The sequence below is a fragment of the Manis javanica genome, chromosome 4, assembly GCF_040802235.1.
Source record: "Manis javanica isolate MJ-LG chromosome 4, MJ_LKY, whole genome shotgun sequence".
NCBI classification, from domain to species: domain Eukaryota; kingdom Metazoa; phylum Chordata; class Mammalia; order Pholidota; family Manidae; genus Manis; species Manis javanica.
Window position 1 is genome coordinate 156,926,317 of NC_133159.1, and position 23,406 is coordinate 156,949,722.

The following is a 23,406-nucleotide window of genomic DNA, read 5'->3' on the forward strand; positions in this document are numbered from 1 at the left end:
CTGATGCCAAAAGATGTGTGGTTATAGGAATAATTGAATCTAAATTATTTTGGAGTGTCATTTGTTATAGTAGAAATAGAAAGGTCATGAGCTTTGGAGTCAGACCAGCTTGGGGTCAAACACTGCTTCTGTGATACATATGTGATCTTAGATTATTTAACCTCTCACAGACATAATTTCCTCATTTATAAATACAAAATGTAGTATATCTCTTCAGATGTCAAGTAAGACACGGTGGCATTTATCACCACTCCTCTCGGAAATTCCACTGAAATGAAAGTGAAATCATTTTTTGAAAGAACAAGTCCATACAGACAAAGAAAATGGAAGAAAAGATAATCTCAGAGTATTGAGAGAAATAGTTAGGAGCTACATGTTATAGTCATAATAAGCAGTATATAATGATTTAACAAAAAGTTGTGATACATCTGTATTGGGAGGATGAAGGGAGAGTTGGGGGCAATAGGGTAAGAAAACTATAGTGGGAGACAAGTGATAATATCCACAACTGGGGGACAGTCAAGAAATAGAAATATAATCATATTATTTAGAAATATGGAAGTAAATATGGAGGGGAGGTGAGGAGACAGCTAAAATGGTTGAACGTTTTTGTCTCAGGGGTACAGACTCAAATGTCAGGATGGGGTAGGCAGAGGACTAATGCTTTTTGTTATAAACCCTGCAGTATTTACTTGTAAAACTGTGTGCTCATTATTTTTTTTTAGTGATTACTTTGATTAAAAACTAAAAATGTTTAAAAATCAACCCCAAAGTTTTGTGGTGGGTATTGAATAGAAATAATAAGCACCTTCACAGTGCTTATACATGCAACAGGTATTCAATAAACACTAGTTTCCTAACTTTGGTCAGTCAGACTGGGTGTATGCTTGCAGTAATATCCATGTGACCCAGAGGTTAGGTGGTTGGCTCAGCAGCAGTGTAAGCTGTGTCACAAAGCAAGTTGTGTGCCCTTCTAATCTCTCCTTTTTTTTTTTTAATGGATGGTTTTATTTTTCTTGGAACCATATCAACGTGATGGTTACTGTTTCTTAGAATTTAGGCGTCTGTGCAACTGACACATGAAGAATTACCCAGTTGTTGAGTGGATTTAGGTAGCTATGACCAGGGACATTTTCTCTCTCTTCTCTAGTGATATCGATTAGCTGCTTTGTTTTCCTGGTCCACAGTGCCTAGCCCGCTACCACCTTTGTCTTACCAGCTCTCACTGTGGGAAATGGTGGTGACTGATGTTAGACGGCCAGCCGGGATAACGCTCTTGCATGTTTCACATGCAACACATAAATGAGATGTAAACTCCCAGTGGACAGAGATTGTATATTCTACCCTATCAGTATATCCCATAGCATCTAAGGTAATAAATGCTATGCTATAATAGATATTCATTTAGCTATCAAATATATACTGACTGAACACCTACTAAGCACTAAGCCCTAAGGATATATTGGTGAACTGGACAAACAATGACTCCTGCTATCTTAGAATTTACATTCTAACAAAATGTTTGTTTAACTAATGTAACCCAGAAAAGTAATGGCCCATACTGGACCATTTAAGCAGGACAAACAGTTGTATGTATACAGAGTTTAATCAGTGTTTGTCATATGACATAAGTGCATGGTCTAAGAAGAAAATAGTGGTATCTGATCTTTTTTCCTCTTTGCTTTTTTTTTGTAGATAAGATGCTCCATGTCACTTGCAGTTCTCTTCAAAGCAAAATCACTAGTGCTCTGCTCTTGCCATAATACCAAACCTTTTGACTTCTGCTTCGGTGCTGCAACACGACGAATTACACACAGATTCCAGGAATACCTTTTTTCATTTGAGTGATGCTTTCTGAATGGAAAAAGATTTGAGTCTTAGTAATTACCCTCTTTAAAGCTACTTCTCTATAGTCTGAACTGCTTAGTAAATTGGGCCACTCACCAATGAGCCACACAGCCAGTTCTTGTCAAGGGCTGGTTGAAAACCGCACTGTGCATGTAGCAGGGATGGCACAAGAAGATAGCCGTCGTGGTCAAGTGCCATCTACCTTTTATCATGGTGCCAACCAAGAACTTGACCTGTCCACCAAAGTGTATAAAAGGGAATCAGGAAGTCCTTATTCTGTGTTAGTGGACACCAAGATGAGCAAACCGCATCTCCACGAAACCGAGGAACAGCCGTATTTCAGGGAGACAAGAGCAGTGTCTGACGTGCATGCCGTTAAAGAAGACCGGGAGAACTCTGATGACACAGAAGAGGAGGACGAGGAGGAGGAAGACTCTTACAAAAGGGAGCAGATCATAGTGGAGGTAAACCTTAATAATCAAACATTAAATGTATCTAAAGGGGAAAAGGGTGTCTCTTCTCAGTCCAAAGAGACTCCTGTTCTTAAGACAAGCAGCGAGGAGGAAGAGGATGAGAGTGGGGAAGAGGCCACAGATGACAGCAATGACTATGGAGAGAACGAAAGGCAGAAGAAGAAGGAGAAGATAGTGGAGAAGGTCAGCGTCACGCAAAGGAGGACGAGGCGAGCCGCCTCTGTTGCAGCGGCCACCACTTCCCCTGCGCCCAGGACTACGAGAGGCCGTAGGAAGAGTGTAGAGCCACCTAAGCGTAAGAAGCGGGCCACAAAGGAGCCCAGAGCAGCAGTCCAGAAAGCTAAGTGTGAAGAGAAAGAGACTCTGACCTGTGAAAAGTGCCCCAGGGTGTTTAATACTCGCTGGTACCTGGAGAAGCACATGAACGTTACTCATAGGCGCATGCAGATTTGTGATAAGTGTGGCAAGAAGTTTGTGCTGGAAAGTGAGCTGTCCCTTCACCAGCAAACAGACTGTGAAAAAAATATTCAGGTAGGTTTTCTCACCAAGAGGGCAACCTTTCCAGGATAGAACCTGGCTATTCAGACTCACCTGGTATCTGCCCAAGAAAATAAATGCAGTAGAAGCTGAAGGGACAGTTTTCACCAATTTATCTTTTTAAAAGCTCCCACTTTGGTCTTTTCAAAACTCAGGCTTAACAGTTTTTTTCAAAAGCATTAAATTTAACTGATGCTGGACTAGTGGGAACCCAGGTACTTTGAAAGGGGGATCTGTTCTAGGTGTTGACCGGGAGGTGAAGTCAACACCAACTTGGCACTGAGATTTGCTGTTGTAAAACATGCAATATAATTCATTCTGGCATCTTCTCTTTCAAGGTGGGAGATATTGAGTAAAGGGCAGGAGTAGAGAGAGAGAGGTCCTCTTCTAGGCTTAAAAGGATGCCAGATTCTAGTGCAGCTGATGGGGACAGAAACCATAATGACTCAGACCGGTGGAAATGGAAGAGCTCCAGGAGTGAGTTTGCTTTTACCAATGGAGAGATGACAACACTAAATTTGTCAAGTGGCTGAGCCCATGGGAATATGCAGACTTTAAACAGAGGCTGAGCTGGTTGCCCACCTGGCAGTAGGGTTACATAATGCTGCCGTACAGAATTATTAAGGTAACAGAACTGGGCTGAGTGTCTTGAATGGACTATATTGTGATAAGTTAAGAGGTATGCTGATAATATTAAGTTGAGTGAATTATGTTCTGTTGAGCTATATTGGTTTGCACACATGAATGCATATTCATGAATACTCATAAAAGGTAAGTCTGTTAATGTCTCTGAGATATGTGAAATAGAAATATTTTGTATGTTTTTTAAGCTAAACTTCTAAAAAAGGTGAAATTGTTCTAGTTTGTTTTTGGGAGTGCTACTATTGTAGAGCACTCATTTTTCACTTTTCCTCTTGCTTTTAATCAGCAAATGAGATCACTGCTTTATTTAAAAAGAGATTTCTTAAGTCACATTTGCGGAACATTCACTGCGTTTTGCTTCATCAGTCGTGCCTTGATCTCTGACAAGCTTGGGAACCGAGGCACGGCACCCACACCCTCCAGGAGCTTCCAGGGCCTCTCATGGTTGTGAATTGTTTGCAAGAGTTCAGGCCAACGGGAGGTCCTGCGGTGCTGCACCCTACGGGTCAAACTTAGGTTCTGTAACGATTCATTGACAAAAGGTAGATCTTGAGCTTGACCTCTGTATAGTTTTTTTTTTTGCTTAAATTTGCTTTCTTCAAGTTACAGAGAAGAAAACATTTAATACTTTTTTTGCGGCTTTCCTCACTATTCCTCACCATAATATATTTAAACTTGCATTTAGGTTTTGTGGATTCTAGTAAGTGAGCTTTCTTTACGTTCTTACGGAACACTGCTTTGCTCTTACATATAGATCCTAATAACCCTAATAACCTAGAAACAGGCAAGGTAAAAATTAAAATACTGCCCCACAAAATAACTTATAGGAGTAGTCGGTTCTTTTCTCGAGCCATATCCCATCGGAGGCTTATCTTTTTAACTCTTCTCAGAGGCCTTGTTTCTTGAAGTGACAGTGATGTTCAGAGACCTTTATTTACAGTGAATAATGACTTGTTCCCTTAAGTATCTCAGAGCCTGATGGTTACCTGAAACTTTCTAGTATTGTTTTGCTTTAACCAGAATATTTTATTTTGATACGTTTTATGCCTGACATTCTAGGCTAGTAATGATTTGTACTATAAGGAGCTAGGCAGTGTTGCATGTGTTTCCGTAGGTGCATGTACAAGAGATCCATAGCTGGGCTCTGAGGGAGAAGGGAGCATGATACCACCAGTTCAGAGGTTAAATTAAATTCTGCCAGAGGGAAATGTTTAGTAGATTAGATTTGGGAAAATACAATAAGATCTCAATAATTTGTGTTATGAAGGCTCCAGATTCATTCACTAAGATACAAAAACATTCTTATACTTCTGCAGATCTGTAGTCATTAATATGTTTTATTTTGTTTTTATTTATGCTAATTTAGAATTCCTTTGTATTCTCTGGTAACACTATTAACTGCATAGTGAACCTGTTGTAGGAGGCAGCCACTCTTGGTAATACACTTATTTAAGAACAAAGCTTTTCCTAGGTACAATACTAACTTGATAAAAGCAGTTGGTCCTTTGCTCTTAGGGGACTTTTGCATTTCTTTTTGTCTTACTTTTCACTGTTGTTTTCATACTTCCACATGTTTCTAAAAGCTGTATCTTGAAAAATAGAACACGCAGGTGATGGTATTGAACTTGACTCCATGGAGGACTAGCATTTGTGTGGATTCTGGCCTTCTGCCGTGGATCTAACGCACACCCATTTCATCTGCCAGAGGCAGGTATGGCTCTCTGTAAGCCCCTATAAGTAAAGATTATTTCTATTTATCCTGCTCAGTGTGTTTCCTGTAACAAATCATTCAAGAAACTCTGGTCCCTTCATGAACATATCAAGATCGTCCATGGATATGCAGAAAAGAAATTTTCCTGTGAAATTTGTGAGAAGAAATTCTATACCATGGCTCATGTGCGGAAACACATGGTTGGTAAGTTTTTTCTGCCTCTTTTCTCTCACACCTGTAATTTCCCCTGTTCTTTGGTGTGTTTTGTGCTTGGGATTGGGCAGGTGTGAGGAGCTGCCTTTCTTCCATCAGCGTTGACTTGTTTGAAACCGAATGCAGCATGCCTTCAGCAGGCATCAGCAAATCAGATGGCATGGTCTTCCACACCCAGGTCTTTCAACATTGTTATTTCGTTTTCTCCTCAGAACATTGCTATTAGAGCTTTGCAATGTAGAGTGTCAAAAATGAAGATGGCATGATCACTTTACAGTAGGTCATGTAGCTCTGCCGGCCTGGGCTTTTCAGTTGACTTACTTTGAGTGTACATGCGTTCTGTGTTGCAGCACACACGAAAGACATGCCATTTACATGTGAAACCTGTGGAAAATCCTTCAAACGCAGTATGTCACTCAAGGTGCACTCCTTGCAGCATTCTGGAGAGAAGCCCTTCAGATGTGAGGTAAGGAATGCTAGCCGCCCGGCCCAGGCCTAGGGGCTTCTCTTGTACGTGTGTACGGTGAGGCAGTGAGGCAGAGGTGTGCTGTTGCACAAGGCACAAGGCTGCATTTCCACAGAACCTCAGAAACGTGCTCTGAACATTGTGTATTACCTCACTGCTAGGTAGAGAAGTGTTAGGTTAGCTTAAACTTGGGAATAACACATGATGAGTACTTTTTCTTTTCTCAGTGATTCAGAAAGGTTGGGTGTACTTCAGTGATAATTATATGAGAAAATGTCCTTTTTCTTAATAACTCAGCTGCAGAAGTATAGCAGAGCCAAATAGTTGACACACAGGTTCTCTGTTGAGTATGAGAAAATAAACTTCATCTCAGAAACTATGTAGGGTGGGCTCAGGTAAAGCTACTGTGCTTGGCATTCAAAAATTTCCACTGTGTCCAATGCAGAACTGTGACGAAAGGTTTCAATACAAGTACCAGCTACGCTCCCACATGAGCATCCACATCGGGCACAAACAGTTCATGTGCCAGTGGTGTGGCAAGGATTTCAACATGAAGCAGTACTTCGATGAACACATGAAAACACACACTGGTAAGAATTTCTTGGGAAAGGTACAGATGTGTCTCAAGCACTTGTTGATGATCACCTGTGACTCTCTTTATCTAAAAGTCTAAACCACAAATTTGCATTCTAAGTACAAATTCCACTTTAAATAAACCTGATACATAAAAATACAGATTTATAATACTACAAAATTAGGCTTTCATAACTATATTTAAAGAAGGATTATTTGTCAATGCCTTTTAACTGTGGGTCCCTTCAGGATAATGGGTTTTTTACTTGGGATACAGGATCCCCTAAAATTGTATGAAACTTGTATATGTGCATATGTTATTTTTCCAAGGGAAGGATTCTGGACCTTTAACAAATGGGGAACCCTGGCTGCTTTAAATAGAATACCCTGTCAGTATTCTTAAAGTTTGATTGGATTTGATTTACTATACAAAAATTCACAACCTTTCAGGAACACATCCATCAAAGAGGTTAAATAATACTTTAGCCAGTTTGTGTTTTTAGGTGTATATGCTTCATAGCATGGATTTGAATCTTGTAAGCATTTGATTATCCAACTTCCTGGAAACTGGCTAAAATAATACCTCTCCCTGCAAGTGCTATATCATTGTATCTCACTCTTAACTTGATGTCCTGGGATTCCCTGTCTTTACACAAATTGGACAGTATGAACCATTTTTCAGGTTTCTAAATAAAATCGAGTCATAGAGTGACTATGAGTCACTATTAGAGTACAGAGTAGCCGAGCTAGAGAGAACCACAAGCGATCATCTTCCTTAGCCTGCTGTTCTTTTCGCTTTACTCTTGGTGGGGAAATTCTGCCCATGGCTGGATCTCTTTAATTCCCATTTCTCTGTTGAAGTCCGAAGAAAAATGTCTGCCTAGTGGACTTCTTTCCCATTCCAAGCAGAGCACCCTCAGATTTTAATGATTAGGTTAGATGAAGAGTCATGAGAAGGGTTTAATTAAACAAATTATACCTCAAAAGGTAATGCTAACTTTGGAGCCTAAGTGGCTAGCAGGGTATATCAGAGTATTTAACAAATTATCCTCTTATAATTTGCTGGCTCTTGGATTCTGAGTCACTTTTAGGATTCAGGTTTTTGGTATAAAGCAGGAAACAATGATACTAGTCAGAAGATAAGGTTTTTTGAAAGCAGAAGCTGTGTCACATTCACATATAGGTGCCTGGTAAATGTCACATGATTGAAAGGAGCCTCCAGCCATTCAAGCCTCTGCCTCCATACTCACCTCTCTGCATGTCTCCCTGTGTGTCTGTCTCCCATTCCTTCCTGTCTCCTCCTGCAGATCTTTCTCTTTTCTTACTTTCCCTTTGTTCTCTCTTTCTTCAGACCTTTAAATGTCCATAATGTGCAACCAAAGTATATGTTTTCTGAGTAATGTATTTGTTGAATAAAGTTTTATATTTTCTTTGACCAAATAGGCAAGTTCAACATTTCCTACTTCTTCTAAAAGAATACAGCCACCTAAATTTGCTTAAATTTTTATCCTTCTTAGTAAAAGAGTGGCACATACTTGTTAAAGTATATTAGAAAATATGAAAATGAAAAACTAAATAAAAATGACCTATAATCTTATCATTTATGAGATCATTAATGTTAACATTTTGGCATACAGTTTAAAAAATTCTTTAGTTTCTTAATACACATGTAGATAGATACTATGCATAAGTGCTTATGTGTTCTGTATATAGTAATAAAACAAAAATTGGGTCTTTATACTCTATTGTAACTTGCTTTTTATTTTACTGTATTATGTCACTAACAGCAGTCTTGTTTTAACAGTTGTGTAATATTCCTTCTTGTAAATTTGCTTTAGTAATAGCTATTATTTATTATGTGCATTCATGCCAGGCATCATCGTAAGTGCTTTACACACATTATCTCATTTAATCAATCTAACCTTTACAACAGTCTTGTAAGGTGAAGGATGTTACCTCCATTTTGTTTAGCCAGTTCTCTGTTGGTCATTTAGATGATTTCTGTTTCCAGTTTTTCTACTGTTATAAATAATACTATGATAAATAAGTCTGTAACTAACACATCCTTGATTATTTGCTCAGGATAAATTCCTGGAAATGGAATTACCAGGGCAAAGAGATGTATGCGTTTTTAAAACATGGTAATATATATTGCAGAGTAGCCATCACATACCCTCTTGCCAGCTGTTCATGAAAATACCCATTTCCCCAGCCCTTTCCAATGTTAAATAAAACCCTTGCTGATTTGATAGGTGAAAAATGGTCTCTTATTGTATTAATTTTACTTAATTGCTAAGTGCGAGTGAACATTTTTCATGTGCCTCTTGGGTATCACTGTGTTTCCTGAACTGCTTGTGCCTTTTCTGTGTTCATCTTCCGATTGCTGTGCTTGATTTCTTGTTTATAGTGGCTCACAATGTATACTTACATACACTGCACTTCATTTAACACCAGTGTTAAAATACTTTCCGCTGGTTTGTCATCTGTCTTTTAATATTGTGTGTAATACTCAAATTGGGAAGACAGCTGGATGGACAAACCTGACTGCCACTCAACAGCAGTGAGACTTTGAGTGAATCATGTAACCTCTGTAGGCCTCCGGTTCCTTGGTATTAAATAAGGGTGACAGTAGCATCTGAGAAGATTGAAGAGAAGGGTTAGCTTTAAAGAAGCAAAGGGATGGCTCTTCAAAAGTGGATGCAGCCACAGTTGGTGTATGTTTTGGTGGGGACTGAGGCAACTGCAAGAACTGACATTGATTGGGCTGTTTCTTTGCAGTTAAAGAGAAGTGAGGCACATTTTTTCTAGGGAAGCTAACAAGCCTTCAGGCAGGGTTTCCTAGGATGGTGTGGTTATGGGGTGAGTTCAACACAGAATAATCCTCTACCAGGCAAAGTGCTAATAAGTCCGTAGGGACACAAAGATGAATTAAGACCTGCTTTTTGCCCTCAAGGAGCTTATGGTCTAATCATAGTGATGGTAGTAATAGTAAAAATGAGGGCAACACTAAAATGCATTGAATATCCACTATGTGTCAGATACTGCTCTAAGCACTTTCCTTGTATTTTCAACTTATCACAATAACCTATTATTATTATCTTCCATTTTTTCAGATGAGGAAACTGAGGCTCAGAGATTAAATAACTTGTCCAAGACAATCTGATTCAAGAACCACACATTTAGTGATTCTGATATAAATTCAGTGTGGCAAATAATAAAACAGAGGGATACGCAGGACATCATGAGGCAAAAAGGCGCCGTCCCAGAGTCTGGTTCTCAGCTTCCAGGATTTGTTGATGTGCTCAAGCAGATCGGGGTCAGAGGGAGTGATATATGTTAAATAGCCTTAATGATAATGTAAATAAAATGGCTAATTTATTAACTCACACTGAAAAGGCTGAATGGCAAGTGGTTCAGTACTCGTTTCTTTGGTTGGCATATTCTCTGCCTAAAGAAAAATCTGTATTAGAAGCTACCTTGTAATCAGAAAATTGTCAGGGACAGGGAATTACAGCAAAGGAAGGTAACTGATCTTAATGGTGAGTACCGTACTTCACTGAATCCAAGAAGCCACCAGTTATAAGACAAAATTTATATACCTCTAGGAAAGTACTGTAGACTTAACATTAACATGCCATTGATGATAAGGTCTGTGTTAAGTTCAGAGATGTTAACATGGGGGAAGATGCATGTCTTAGCATTAACAAATATTTATTCATAAACATTAGTTAAGAGTCTACTAAATGGAACTAATGTAGTGAAGACTGAAGTAGTCCCTGAATTCACAGAGTTTATAGTCAGTCAGGTTGAGCTGATAGACAAGTAAGGCCTAACAACGGTTTGATGAGAGCATAGTAGGTACAGGGAACTAAATAAAGTTAGTTAGAGTTTGATGGATAGGGGTAGGGGTGGCAGGCAGGGAGTATGGTAAGACATGACACTGGAGAGCAATAAGCAGGTACCAGGTCACAGAAAACCCCATAAACCATGTAAAAAAGTTTGGACTTTATTCTGAGGACAGTGGAAAGTTCTAGAAAGGTTTTAAGCAGAATGTGACATCTGAAAGTTCACTCTGGCTAGGTATGGGGTGTGGAGAATGGATTGGAGGGTGGGGAGCAAGAATAGAAATGGTGAACCAGTCCAGTGGATATTGTGGCGTGCAGGCAAATGATTGTGATGAAATGTACACACATGTAGCAGAGGAGGAAATTTAAGTGATAGACAGGGTAAGAGTCGAATTAACCTGGTGATTGATTGGACATCAGTGGTGTGGGAGGGAAGAATCAAGGGTTAGTCCCAGATTTGGGGCTTGTACGCAATTTGTCAAGAGAGAGGAGAGCAGAGGGAGGAGCAGATTTGCTAGGTAGGATAATGAATTTAATTTTGTACTTGTTAATTTTGAGATATTTATGGGACATTCAACAGAAATATCCAGTAGGCAGTTTGCAAAATATATTTAAAGCTCAAGAGAGAGATTTAAGCTAGATACACAGATAACATGGATTACTGATGCTGCTCAAGGATATTCATATTAAGCAGACTGCAATGCTTGTATTTATTGGCTAGATCACTTTTTCCTTTGAACAGTGCAGAAGACAACTAACTAGCCAAATTCTTATTCTTTTCTATCTTTCATGAAGATTGTCATCATTTATAATGTTCTTTCTTCAGACTCATTACAATACTGTTCCTTACACTCAAGTTAGCTTTATCTATATGTAACAGGTCATCTTTAGATGTATTGAGGTACAGCCTTTTCTAGTTACCTTGATGGACTTAGTTGTTAGTGTATCTTCCAGTCATCCCTTTAAGCAGCTCTTTCTTAAGGCACTACGTGGTATAGGTGGTTGGTTTCAAATGTTACATTTTGATTTTCTCCTGTTTCAGCCTCATCATAATCTTACCTTGAGTTTTCAAAGAAATCTTAATATCAGTCATTAGCACAATTAGGAGATAGAACCTGATGAGTAATGAGAGTTAGAGAGAGGTCGGATTGTGGGTTTAAGTCTGGAACTGCACATGTGGAAAATTTGGTAAGACATCAAGAAATGAATAAAAGGTTATTAAGCAATAAAAATTTTTATTTCAAATCCATGGGTTTGTCATAGGCCAGTTCTAATAGTTGTGGGTCTTTGTATGGCAAATCTTTATAGCCTAGAAGACTGCAAATGAGAGATGATTAGAGAGATCCAGGATTAGATCCAAGGTTGAACATACAACAGAAAGTTGTGTCCATACACTGAAGAAGCTTTCAGTGCATACATGCTGTTTGCAAAGACAGTGTCTAATGACCTAAGGAGTGATTACTGAGTCAAGGGGAGGGTGTTTGCTCATATTAGACTAATAATTCAAAGACAAAGTCCTTTGGCTCTGCCTCCCAGTAGCTGTTGAGAGTGAGGAGGTACTAATTCTGGAGAGTGAAGGAGGAAGCGTCTAGGGGTTTGATAGTTTATCAAACAGGTGTGCTTTTAAAACACTTTATTGTACAAGTATATCATGCTTATTTTAGAAAAGCGAAGTACATAAAAGCATCAAAAATAAAGCATCATTCACAGTTCCATTACATAGAATAGTCACTAGTAACATTTGTATTTCTTTCCATATTTTTTCTATATATATTTTTTCATCAAAAGTGGATAATACCATGAGTACATTTTCATAACTTGATACTCTATAGACAATAGAGAGTAGACTTTCATATGTTAATAATTACATTTCTATACTTTTATAATATTGTTTTTAATGGCACTTTCCGTCAGATGGGTATGCCATAATTGACTTAATCAACTCCATTTAACATAGAATTTGAAGCTTTTAAGATAATTGGGAGGAAATGGATTAAAAAGAAGGAAAGCAAGCTAGGCTCAGAACTTACCTAAAAAGGTAGATATGAATTACCGTGAAGAGCCTGGAGGCGGCAGTGACTGAATAATGAAAAGCTGAAAGATGTGAGAAATATGAATGTCAGAAAAGGGTACTGGGAATTTTTGAGAAAACTGATCCCTCCTGACTGTTAAAATTCTGGCTTCCATGGAAAGACACAACAGGAGATGTCAGTTTTCAAAGGCAGAGAGAGGAAATAAAGACTACATTATAGGTAAAGAGGTGTTTGCTCCTAGTTTAAGAAGGGGTCCCAGAGTGAAGGAAAGCAGTAAGAAAATTACCTTCGTTCAGTACGCAGAAATGCTCAAAGCACTGAGGTGTTAAAGTGCTGTAGGTCATTTGTCAAAGCACATAAACTCCTGAACCCAGCTGCAGTTCTAAATCCTAGCTCAGAAACTTGGGCAACTTTCTTAATTTATATATTAGTAAAAAAGGGATAATTCCATACCTGCCTCATACAGTCTGTTGCTGAGGCTCACCGAAGGTTCATAGATATAAAGTGACTGGAGCGGTGCCAGGCACACAGTAAGACTTAACAGATCAGAGCTGTTACTGATACAGAGCAGAACAAGGACACCTAGCAGAGACTGAGGGGGCAGTAACTGAGCGAGAGCAAACTGTCACAGCAAGAGTTAAAAACACAAGCTGCGCTCACTGAAGGAATTGGTAAATGCAGGCATAAGGTCCCTGAAATGCGTGTACACTGGTATTCCGGACCGCATCACCGCCTTCCGTATGAAGTGATTAATGGACATACAAATGTACAGGAATCATCTTGTTTTCCCCCTGCAGCCTGGGAAACTGGGCAGAGATGCAGGCAGGGGCACAGATGGAACTAAACAATAGTCCAAAGGAAAGTTAGGAAGCTTAAAAATTAAGCCCCTGAAACCAAACCTAATTTCCTCCTACGTGCCCGTAGTACTGTGGAATTGTTTCCTTTTTGACTCACTGGCCTCGTAGTTCTCCATCTGGAACAGCAGCCCCCTTTCAATCCTTCCCACACCTATAGACATATGGAAATTGTGTGGGGATGTTTTTGATTGTCAAAATGTCTTGGGGGCATTTAGTATGCTGGCACCTGAATGCGGAGTGTTCTTCACTCGTGCCATGTAGTCCTACATAATGAAGAATAGCCTGTGGAAATGCCAGTAGCACCCCCGTTGAGACACTGCAGTGTGAAGTTGGTGCTGCAGGTTGAATCAGCCCAGTGCTTTCCAAGTCCCCTACCAAAAAGTAAGCCACGTGCTAAGGATTATGTACAAGTAGGCATGAACAGACTTATTTGCTCCACAGGACATTTGCTCAGTCATACTTGTTTTTGGAACGTCAGAAATCACTTACAGATTAACTTGCCTTAATTGAGAGGCAGAGATTCATCTGTGGTCTTAGTTCCCTGGAGCCTAGGAAAGCCGTTTGAACAGTTCTGTATGTCGGATGTGAAGGACGACTGCCGTGGATGCCGTAGGTTGTGTGTCAGCTTTGCTTGTAGCTGTTCGTTTGTTAGGTCACAACTTGGGGACACTTCTGTGACCCTTAGAATATGGCATGCCGTACTAGAGAGGAGTGGTGATCTACTTTTTTAGTATGAATACTAGCATGAGCACCTAATTGCTGCCTAGGATGTTAATCATTTTTTTGTGTCTGTGTTCCTCTCAGGAGAGAAACCCTTTATCTGTGAAATCTGTGGCAAAAGCTTCACCAGCCGCCCCAACATGAAGAGGCACCGCAGAACTCACACAGGCGAGAAGCCCTATCCATGTGATGTGTGTGGCCAGCGGTTCCGCTTCTCCAACATGCTGAAGGCCCACAAGGAGAAGTGCTTTCGGGTGACCAGCCCCGTGAATGTGCCGCCTGCTGTCCAGATCCCACTTACAACTGCCCCTGCCACCCCAGTCCCTTCCGTGGTGAACACACCCACAACCCCAACCCCGCCCATCAGTATGAATCCTGTGAGTGCCCTTCCCCCGCGGCCCATCCCCCACCCCTTCTCGCACCTGCACCTCCACCCGCACCCTCACCACCCGCACCACCTCCCTATCCCCCCAGTCCCACACCTCCCCCCGCCTCCAGCTCTCTTTAAGAGCGAGCCTTTAAATCACAGAGGCCAGGGAGAGGACAACTTCCTGCGGCACCTGGCAGAGAAGAATAGTTCAGCACAGCACCATTAACATCCATCCCCTTCAGAGTGTTCTCCGCGCTCTGCGGCCCGTGTGAGTTTGCAGAGAGGGAGCTGGGAGCATTTCTGTAGCTGCCAGACTCTCCTCGGCATCCACCAAGAGCTTTGTCCTCCTCCTGGCGAATCAGCACACCCAAGGGGGTGGAGAAGATGACCACCTTGAGCTCACGGAGGAAACTGTCACCTAAACCAGGGGAACCACCCAACTAAAGCCCACTTTGCTTGCATTTTCTGGTGACTTTTATAAATTTCAAATATTCAGACTCGTGGAATTTTATAATTTCATATCAGCTGATGAGGTATGCTTGCTTTTATACCCTGGACTTCTCCTCAAAGAGGGGACAGGCCTGGTTTCCTTTGTACTAATCGGAAGGCTGTGAGATTAATCCAGAGCATTAATTGTATCACTGTGTATCGTAATGAATTCTTTTCAGCTTTTGGTGCTGGCTCCAGAGTTGGGCCAGCCACGTTTCACAGTTTATCAAGCATTATAAAGACAGAAATTTTCTTCTTTGTGTAGCTCTCCTAACGCACTCTTTATTTTACTACAGAAATTATTTTAGAGTTTTTGTATAGACTTCTTTAGTAGTCTGTTTCTAAAATGAAATGTATTTCAATAAGCGGTGTAATTTTTTCAGTGTAGCTGGGCCTATGTTGTAAAATAGAAAAAAATTTTATAATCATCAAAATGTGATTCTTAAAGATGCATATAACTTCTATAATTCAAAGTTACTCATACATCCGTACAACTCAAAGGTGCTTCAGAGACTAGATGTATCTGAGAGGGTCTCTAAACCAGGTTACTGCAAAAAAATGAGGTTTTACTTTCAGAACCTGGTCTAAGTCCTTGGTGGTTTTTTAATCTCTGCTGAACACATGAGTGTCTGTCAGGCTCCAGACGCGCGCCTGTCCTCCCTGTTCCATGTGGTTCGGATGATGCATTAAGTGGATGGTTTGCAGAGGGACGGCCTTTTCCAGGGCAGTCACCTAAAACTTTCCTATTCGGGAATCGGAGTGAAGCTCTTGACCCTCAAGAAGAGAAGTAGTAGAGATCGTTTCATCTCAGCCACGTCTGGTTTTCACCTCTTCAGAACCGCGTCCGTGTTCCACCTTTATGCTCTGACAAATTGAAGTCTCATAATAATACACTGCTAGTTTTGAGGTTGCTTTATTTTTCTAGAATGGTTATGAAAATATAAAATAGTACACTAAAATCACAAACATGATGTTGCTGATCTGACAGCGGCTGAGAGGTTTTGATGAGAACACAAATTGATCATGAGTTTTATAAAATGTCTGTTATAGCAATGGATTATATCCACAACTTTGAGCTATTCTAACACAGTTTCAATTGTAGTGAGGGCAAGAAAACACCTGTGTTTCCTGCCCTCTCCTCTGCAAATAATCATGTGATAGCAGCATTCCTAGATGATGAGGAGAGCAGCATCTTTAATACCTGAGGCAGGTTACTTTTTCAAGTTTGGGGAACTTTAAAAGAACACCATCAATCGGGAGCTTATTATGGGAAAGACTGAACAGAAGGGCTTACATACTGGTTATATTTAACTGCTCAAATTTATCCAGACTCAATATGCGAAAACTTTTGTATTTTTTCGTTGTAGAGAACTGAGTTCCAAAGCTAGGTCTCCTTTCTTTCTCTCTCCCTCTATTTTTTTAATCTTGAAATTTCTTCATTTTTCTTTTTTTGGGCTTGTAAATCATTGCCTGAATCAAAACCTGGCTTTTATTTATTTTTTATTTTTAATATTAAATGTGCAGATATACTTCAAGCACTTTTCTGGCTGATAAGTTCTGTGATAGGAAAAAAATGAACTCTTTCAATTGAGGTTAAATCCCTATTTTTAAAATACTGCATTCTCTATTAGATTTTTGGTTTAATATTTCCAGTGTTTGTCTTTCTGATTATTACCTTTTGTCTTCTGTAATGAACATAGGAAAATTTTGTAATGAGGCAGAAAAGTATCTCAAAACATACTTTTCTTCCTGTTTTTGGATGTAATTTCTTAAAGAATATTATTTTAAATATTTGTATACATTCTTTCAACACCCAGGTACCCGAAGTAATCAGGAAAGTTCATTCCTTGTTTATGATGTCTTCAGTGGCTGGCTCCCCTTATTCCTAGTCTCCTTTGCGTCCCATGACAAGTTTGTGGGTCTCCATCTTTATGTAGACATGTCATTATTTCATCGCCAAGCCTGTAATATTAGAATGGCTTTCTTAAGAGATGTAAACTGCAGCTTAGTTAATTAAGTACCATATTTTGTTCTAAATAAATGTACAGTATTGGGCAGCAATTCTAGATGTACAGAATTCTAGACCTGAGACCATTGAATCAACCACTTTGTGAGGTGTACTATAATTATACACTGGAAACTTCAGGTAGTCATCTTTTATTTGTTTCATTCAAGTGAATATAGCCATAAGAAAATATCTGCTACATAGAAAAACCAGTATTAAGCAAATAATCACCACCACCCTTAACAGAAGCAAAAAAAAAATTTTTTTTTTAATCTTGGCATCGTCACACTGTACAGTTCTTAGTGAAATGTATTATGAAACAATCTGGAAACTTCCCATTTTTTCTTCCTAGTTAAGTATACCTTTCCTGATTTGGGACTTGTGGTCTTCAGGAGAAATGCTCAGAAACACAGTGACTCCTCATCAGTATCATATTACCTATTAATAATGAAATACATTAAGAATACTCAACATGAATGCTTCTGAATATAAGAACTGCAGGATTAAGCCTTAAACATACATTTGAATCAGGTTTAACATGCTTAAGACTCAAACTCAGGGTTGAAAATTTGACTGGAGTCCTTTACTAAGATAAATGTTGCTCTATGTGGTATGTTTCCCCACATACAGTATAGCGCCCTGTGACTTTTTTAAAACGTTATTACCTACTTGTTATCTGTTCATGAGAGAAAGAACTATGGAGGAGTTTGAGTTCTCAGCCCAGGTTGATCTGTACTTAAATAAGTCTTTTAAAGGCAACAAAGGCCACATTTCAGCATTATGTTGATATCAAGTCTAGGCTGTTTCTCATTAATTTTACTGTCTTTGATGGCTTGTACCATTGCTCAAGTTGAGACTTCCTTGAGGAAATTCCTAAGGACTTTGTTGAGTTAACATTGCTTTGCTTCCCCCACCCCACCCCCGTTTTGCAGTTTTCTATTCTTTCTCACAGATTTATCATTCAAATGTAAACCCTTCCTTAGCCTTGGAAGGCTGCTTGCTGCTTTTTCAGATTGAGTCAGGTAGGCTCATACTGAGTTAGATATTTTTAAATTTGAATGAAGAAAACAAGATGACCGGTTTAAAGGCACAGGCTTCATTTCCGCATCTATACTGGTGATTTGATTCTTACTCATAGCGAGCAGGGAGACCTCCACATGAAACTTTACCATCATTCAAAGAAACTTGCAAATCACGTATAGTTTTACCATCTACCGTTTGCGTGAGCTGTTCTAAATTAATGACAGCATGGACACTACAGTAGTTGTACCATCTTTTTAAAAAACACATTTGTTGAAATACCTTTTCACAGTGGTTAGAATGCTCCCTATCATTCAATTTTCCCTATTGTATTAACTGAAGGCAAAATACCCTGAAGAGACGCTTGTCAACTTTGAATTTTCTACTTCTCAAAATTGTTTTCAGTTTTTATGTTTGTTGAATGGATATGTATGTTTAGCTTAATTTTGATTTCACTGGAAGTTTTAAATTTTGAGAAGATCAAGCAGAAATAGAAATCCATTGCATATGTATATATATTTACCCCCATCTTGCAGATTTTGGTTAGTGCAACATGGAATGGTAGGTGGGGTTTTATTGTAAAAAAAACAAAAAAAGAAAACTACAGTTAAAGGAATCCTTCTGTTTGAGCTACTGTATAGAAACAAGAGACAACTTTTATTACATTGCTGATCCACATGATTAACATTTTGGTGCTGTTCTAGACTGTATAGGAAGTATTTAATAAAAACGGGGGTTAAGTTACATTTAAGAATTTTATCAACTATGTACCATGACAAAAATTAGCTCACTTGGAATTCTTAAGACTATAAAATTGAGCAAGTAAAGATTGGGTTTTCGTTTTCCTTTATCTAGCTAAAACAAAATAGGAAATTTCCCAAAAGATCATATTTTCAGGAATGAAAGGTCATTAGTCACTAGAGATAGTGGCATTATTATGCAATAACAACATCCTATCTAACCTGCTTCTGTCATCTGTAGCAGTTAGAGAATAAGCAACGATGACCTTCCAACCCTGGACACTACCTCGATAAAGCAAACCAGAGATCCTCTGTACACTTTCTATGGAAGCCATAAAAGTTGCCATCAATGTATCCACTTTCATAGTTCTATACTTTTATACTCTATAGACTTTTTGTAGACTTTATGATCAGATCTTTTTGTCTTAGAGGATAGGTTTTGCAAGATTCAAAGGAAAATCAAACACTTTGATTGTCCCCACTTTTTGGAGCTTTAGCTTCAGTAAATTTGTCTGAAGAACCAGATAATATACCATTTACCAAGTTCCTCATTTAAGTCAAAACTATTTTGCAAAGTTGCATATCGAGAGAACAAACTCTTTTCTTATTCCATAAGTAGAAGCTATATTGTAAGAAACTACTTATTAAGTGGATTTCTACCTTGTTACTCTGTGTATTACTCCATAATACTTGTATTGTCACAATATTCCTGAAGTTTTTATTTTCTTAATGACATATAAGTGAGTATGCACCTCTCATCCTTTGTTATCTCTCTGTAGCTTCCGTCTCTCCCACTCTGTTCTTGAGTGCCTTCAAAAACCAGCATCCTGGAACATTCTTTTCCTAGTCTCTAAATCCTACCTCTGATTATTTCATTTTCCATGAGTATTGGGATACACCCTCAGTCCAATTGCTTTGGCTCTACAAACTAGTAAACCTTGGACAAGAATTTTGAACAGATTTGTTCCCCTGTGTCATTTTTAGATTACATTTAAAACTTATTTATCGTCTTATTTCTTTACATATGACATTTCTAATGGTGAAAGATGTTATCCTTATCTTACTCTTCATTTTGTTTTCTTTCACCAGAAACTAGATGTTCCTTTAAAGTTAAAGGTCATTGTATCTCTCTTTTGAACATCTTTTTGTCATATCAGTATTCCTGAATACCTGTCCTTTCTGATTAAGGGATCCTGAATGCTGCCCTATGGAATGTTGCTATGCCCTATTCCTATAAGCCCTGTCTCTTCCAGAACATTTTGCTAGGTTGAAGGCATAATTTTATTTTATTCAGATGAATTTAAAATCGCTATCTGGTTATCAAAAGTCCTTTATTGAGTTTCAGTCTGCATCTATCATCCTCCTGTCCATCCCTCAAAAACTTCCAGGTACTTTCTTTTCTACTTGCTCACATCTAATTATTTTTTTAATATGATTGATATGTAATATATGAAGGATGTAAAAACAAAGGGTTGCAGTGTGTTCTCCATGTGATATGAGCACCTTATGGAAAAATCATGTTTGCAATTGGCTTATCTTTCATGGTGAGAACCGAAGTGTGTGCTGCGTACAGGTCTCTTGCTCCCTTTCCGTTCTCCAAAACTGAAAACACATGGAACTCTTTAAAATGAGGAAATTGGATTGTGTTTTGTCTTAAAAGTGAATGGAAGCTATTGAGTATTTTGGCCTTAGTGAAAATCTTTCCCTTCTGAGTTAAAATGTCACGCCTCTTTCCTTAAAGTTAATAATACTAATACTCAGGTTTTCAAGACTAACATGAAGTGGAAGTCTAAGAAGGCAGCTGTTAGTAAATTCTTAGCCCTTTTTGTCTGGCAACAGTATGTTCTGATGGGACTGTGAAATTGTGAGAATTGGTTATGTTTGATAATGAATAAAGTCATGATCTTTGAAAGCTTCATTGGCTATTGGGAATTGGAAGACTAGTTGACAAAATGTAAAAGGTAGATTTCTCCAGAAATAAGTAACATGATTTTCTTGTTGTTTTAAATAGTTTTGACTTCAATTTGCCTTGATAGTCCCCATTACTGACCTATAAGTTTGCTTCTTTTAGGTAGTATCTGGCCGTCTAGGGTAACCACTTTGAAGTCTGTGGCTTTTCTCTTTGGACTCACAGGCAGTACAGTGGTGTTCGCACTCAGAGGAGCCACATCCCTGACGCAGGCTATTAATGGCTTGTTTTGTGTCTTCTTTGATAGGAAATGTTTGGTGCAAGTATCGAAGGACCCTTTCCTCTGGGAAGTGTCCCCTCCACTTTCTAGTTCCAGGTTCCTTTCTCACTCTGTTGAGCTTCTCTGGTGAGACCAGGGATGTTATAGATTACTTGAAAACGATCTGGGGGCCATGTGTATGGGGATGAGGCAAGAAGGGGTACAAACTGAATTTTGCTTAACTTCATAAGGAAACCTGATACTTGCATTGTTGCTTTTGGTCAAGCAAAGAGCCTGTCTATGTGCCAAAGAACCAGGTTGCTTCTGAACATCCGGCTCCTCTGAATGAATACAGCTTCCTGCCACCCCTGCCTTTTACAGATGAAAACGGTTCCTTTAATCAGGACAGAGATGCCACCTCACATTCTGTAAAGGTCTTGAGGCTCTGTTTAATCACATTTGAAAAGTTGGTGGGAGATATTTATTCTCTTAGAATGTCCAACTCTCCTAGAAATATCTTTTCCATGCTTGATTATTCAACTCATTAGGTTTTTTCAAAAGTAAAAAAGAAATTGTGTGGCATAGTTTTTGTGTTACTTCTAAAGTATCCTGAAGGATATTTATGCAACCTCTGAAAATCGGATGAATTCTCAGTCTTCCCTAAGTCTGAGTATGCATTTTGTTCATTTCTTGGCATGGGCTGTATGATTCTATTCCGTCAGCAGTACTGGCTTTGTCCACAAGGGGGCAACAAAGCAGCGTCTTTATTCTCAACCTTCTAATGAAGGATCCTGGCTTTTAAGTCTCTTACAGAATATCCTCTCTTGGCTCAATGCTTATTTATAGTAGATCTTAGTTTTTAAGACGTTTTCCTTCATTACCAAGTCCAGTAGTTGTCTAGCCTTCATGATGCAAAGAAAGATTAATGTGTGGGTCAGAGGCCCTTGTGGGTCACGCATCTTAATTAGCCTTTTTAAATAATAGTGCCCTGGGATTGAAAGCTAGGACCTTCCCACGGGGGACCCATTGTGTGCTAAATGCAGAGCAGGAAGGCGACCCTCCTTACTTCTGGTACCCACCACCAGCGCAATACCTTCGCATCTCTGAGAAAGACAGGCAGCAGGGGTAACTTGAGCTTGAATGAGGAAGTGCTTCTCCCCTGCTCTGTTTCAGATGTCAGTTACACCAGAGAGCAAGTCCTCAGGCCCAGACTCTGCAGGCTGACCCATGGGAGGTGCCCTGCAGCAGCCACTCCTCCAGGTCAGAATTCAGTCTGTGTTCCCTCTGTCAGTTTCTCTTAGGGCTCCTAATCCTCATCAGCTCTCTGGCCACGAGTTTTTGTGCTCATCACAGTATCTTCTGCACAATAAGCAGGTCAGTAATCAGCTAAGAGGAAACGCCAGACCATAACCATTTACCCCGGAGAGCCAGGAGGCATTTGCACCTGGAATGGCCTTCTTAACAGCTGTGTGCCTGGATCCTTTTCCCCAGCCAAGTCTGACCCTAAGCAACACAGCTAGATAGACGTGTCCACTTGTAACTCCAACACTTGACCAAAAACGAAACTGAAGCTGTGATTGGTTTAGGTAACAGGTGGCCTGGTGTAACTTGTTTATTTTTATTTTTGTTTTCCCCAACAGTACTGAAATCACTTGCACTTTTCCTCATTTCTTAAAGAAAGGAAAATCCAGTTTGCTTGCCAGGAATTGTTTAGCGTTAGGTTTACAAAGCTTGTTGTTGAATGTTGAATATTTGTCCAAAGGAGTTTGACAAAACAGAAGCTGCTTGGTCCCTGCTCTGCCTGCTAGGCCATAACAATTAAGGCCATGTGGCTGGGGTACTTGTGTCCAGTCCAGAAGGGGGCGCCATCCCTCTCCTACCTCTGCAAAGACGCAATTGAAGGTCAAGTTGAACTCGCGTAGGGCAGGTGCCTCTCATGCTGCAAAGAAGTTGAGAGAAGAGTCTTTCAGTTGGGGAGGTGACACAGGTGGGACAGGATCTTTTATGATGGGAAAGGCACTGGGGAGAGGAGAGCTGCCTGGACCCCAGGACTACATGAGGTCGCGCCAAACTCCCTCCTGAGTCTCCAGACTGGCCTCACTTCCCTGGGTCATCTTTTCCCAGCGCCGGTCAGATCCCTCCATGTACTGATTTCCCCTTGTGTGAACTATACCAATATTATTTTTTTAGCAATTGAAATGCACTTTTTATTTCAACTCAATCATGATTTTAAGTATAAAAAATTTATAGACTGTTAAAACTACTCGTTTGTGTATTTTTAACCACTTGATGTAGCATCATCTGTTTTATTCTTGAGACTCTGGTACAAGGTGTGCCACTTCATGATATTTCCAAGACGCTGGGCCTTTGGATGTGTACGGTAACCCACTGAATGCTAATGTTCAAAGTAAAACAGCAAAAGTAGCCATATCTGTGTGTGTCTTTCTTCACTTCATTTCCTCCTTACGTTCAGTTGACAACATTTCGGGGGCTCCTTGCTCAATGAATTGTCTTTTTTCTGTAAAATGAGCAACCCCAATATGCTGCTTGTTATCTGTTGTCCCCGGTCCTGGTACCAAGTTGCCCAGCCCACAAACCCTGCCCACTCTATGAAGGATAACATGTTTTCAAGGCTGCTGGCCAAAGTTAGAGTGATTAGTTCTCTCTCATCCGTGCTGCCTGGCTCGGTCCTGATT

The 23,406-nt window shown here is 39.6% G+C and overlaps 1 protein-coding gene across 5 annotated transcripts in view; it reads left to right on the forward strand.

Moving 5' to 3' along the window:
- ZNF652 (zinc finger protein 652) overlaps nt 1-23,134 on the forward strand; it is a 60,123-nt gene extending 36,989 nt beyond the window's left edge. For 4 of the 5 annotated variants that reach the window (XM_036999021.2, XM_036999022.2, XM_036999023.2 and 1 more), the window contains 5 exons: nt 1,696-2,852; nt 5,268-5,415; nt 5,775-5,890; nt 6,336-6,480; nt 14,003-23,134. In XM_036999021.2, the coding sequence (XP_036854916.2) occupies nt 1,947-2,852; nt 5,268-5,415; nt 5,775-5,890; nt 6,336-6,480; nt 14,003-14,514 (1,827 nt within the window). In that variant the 5' untranslated portion in view covers nt 1,696-1,946 and the 3' untranslated portion in view covers nt 14,515-23,134. The remainder of the gene's footprint in view (nt 1-1,695; nt 2,853-5,267; nt 5,416-5,774; nt 5,891-6,335; nt 6,481-14,002) is intronic. The other variant, XM_073235475.1, reaches the window with a different exon arrangement.
- Nucleotides 23,135-23,406: the final 272 nt, after the last annotated feature.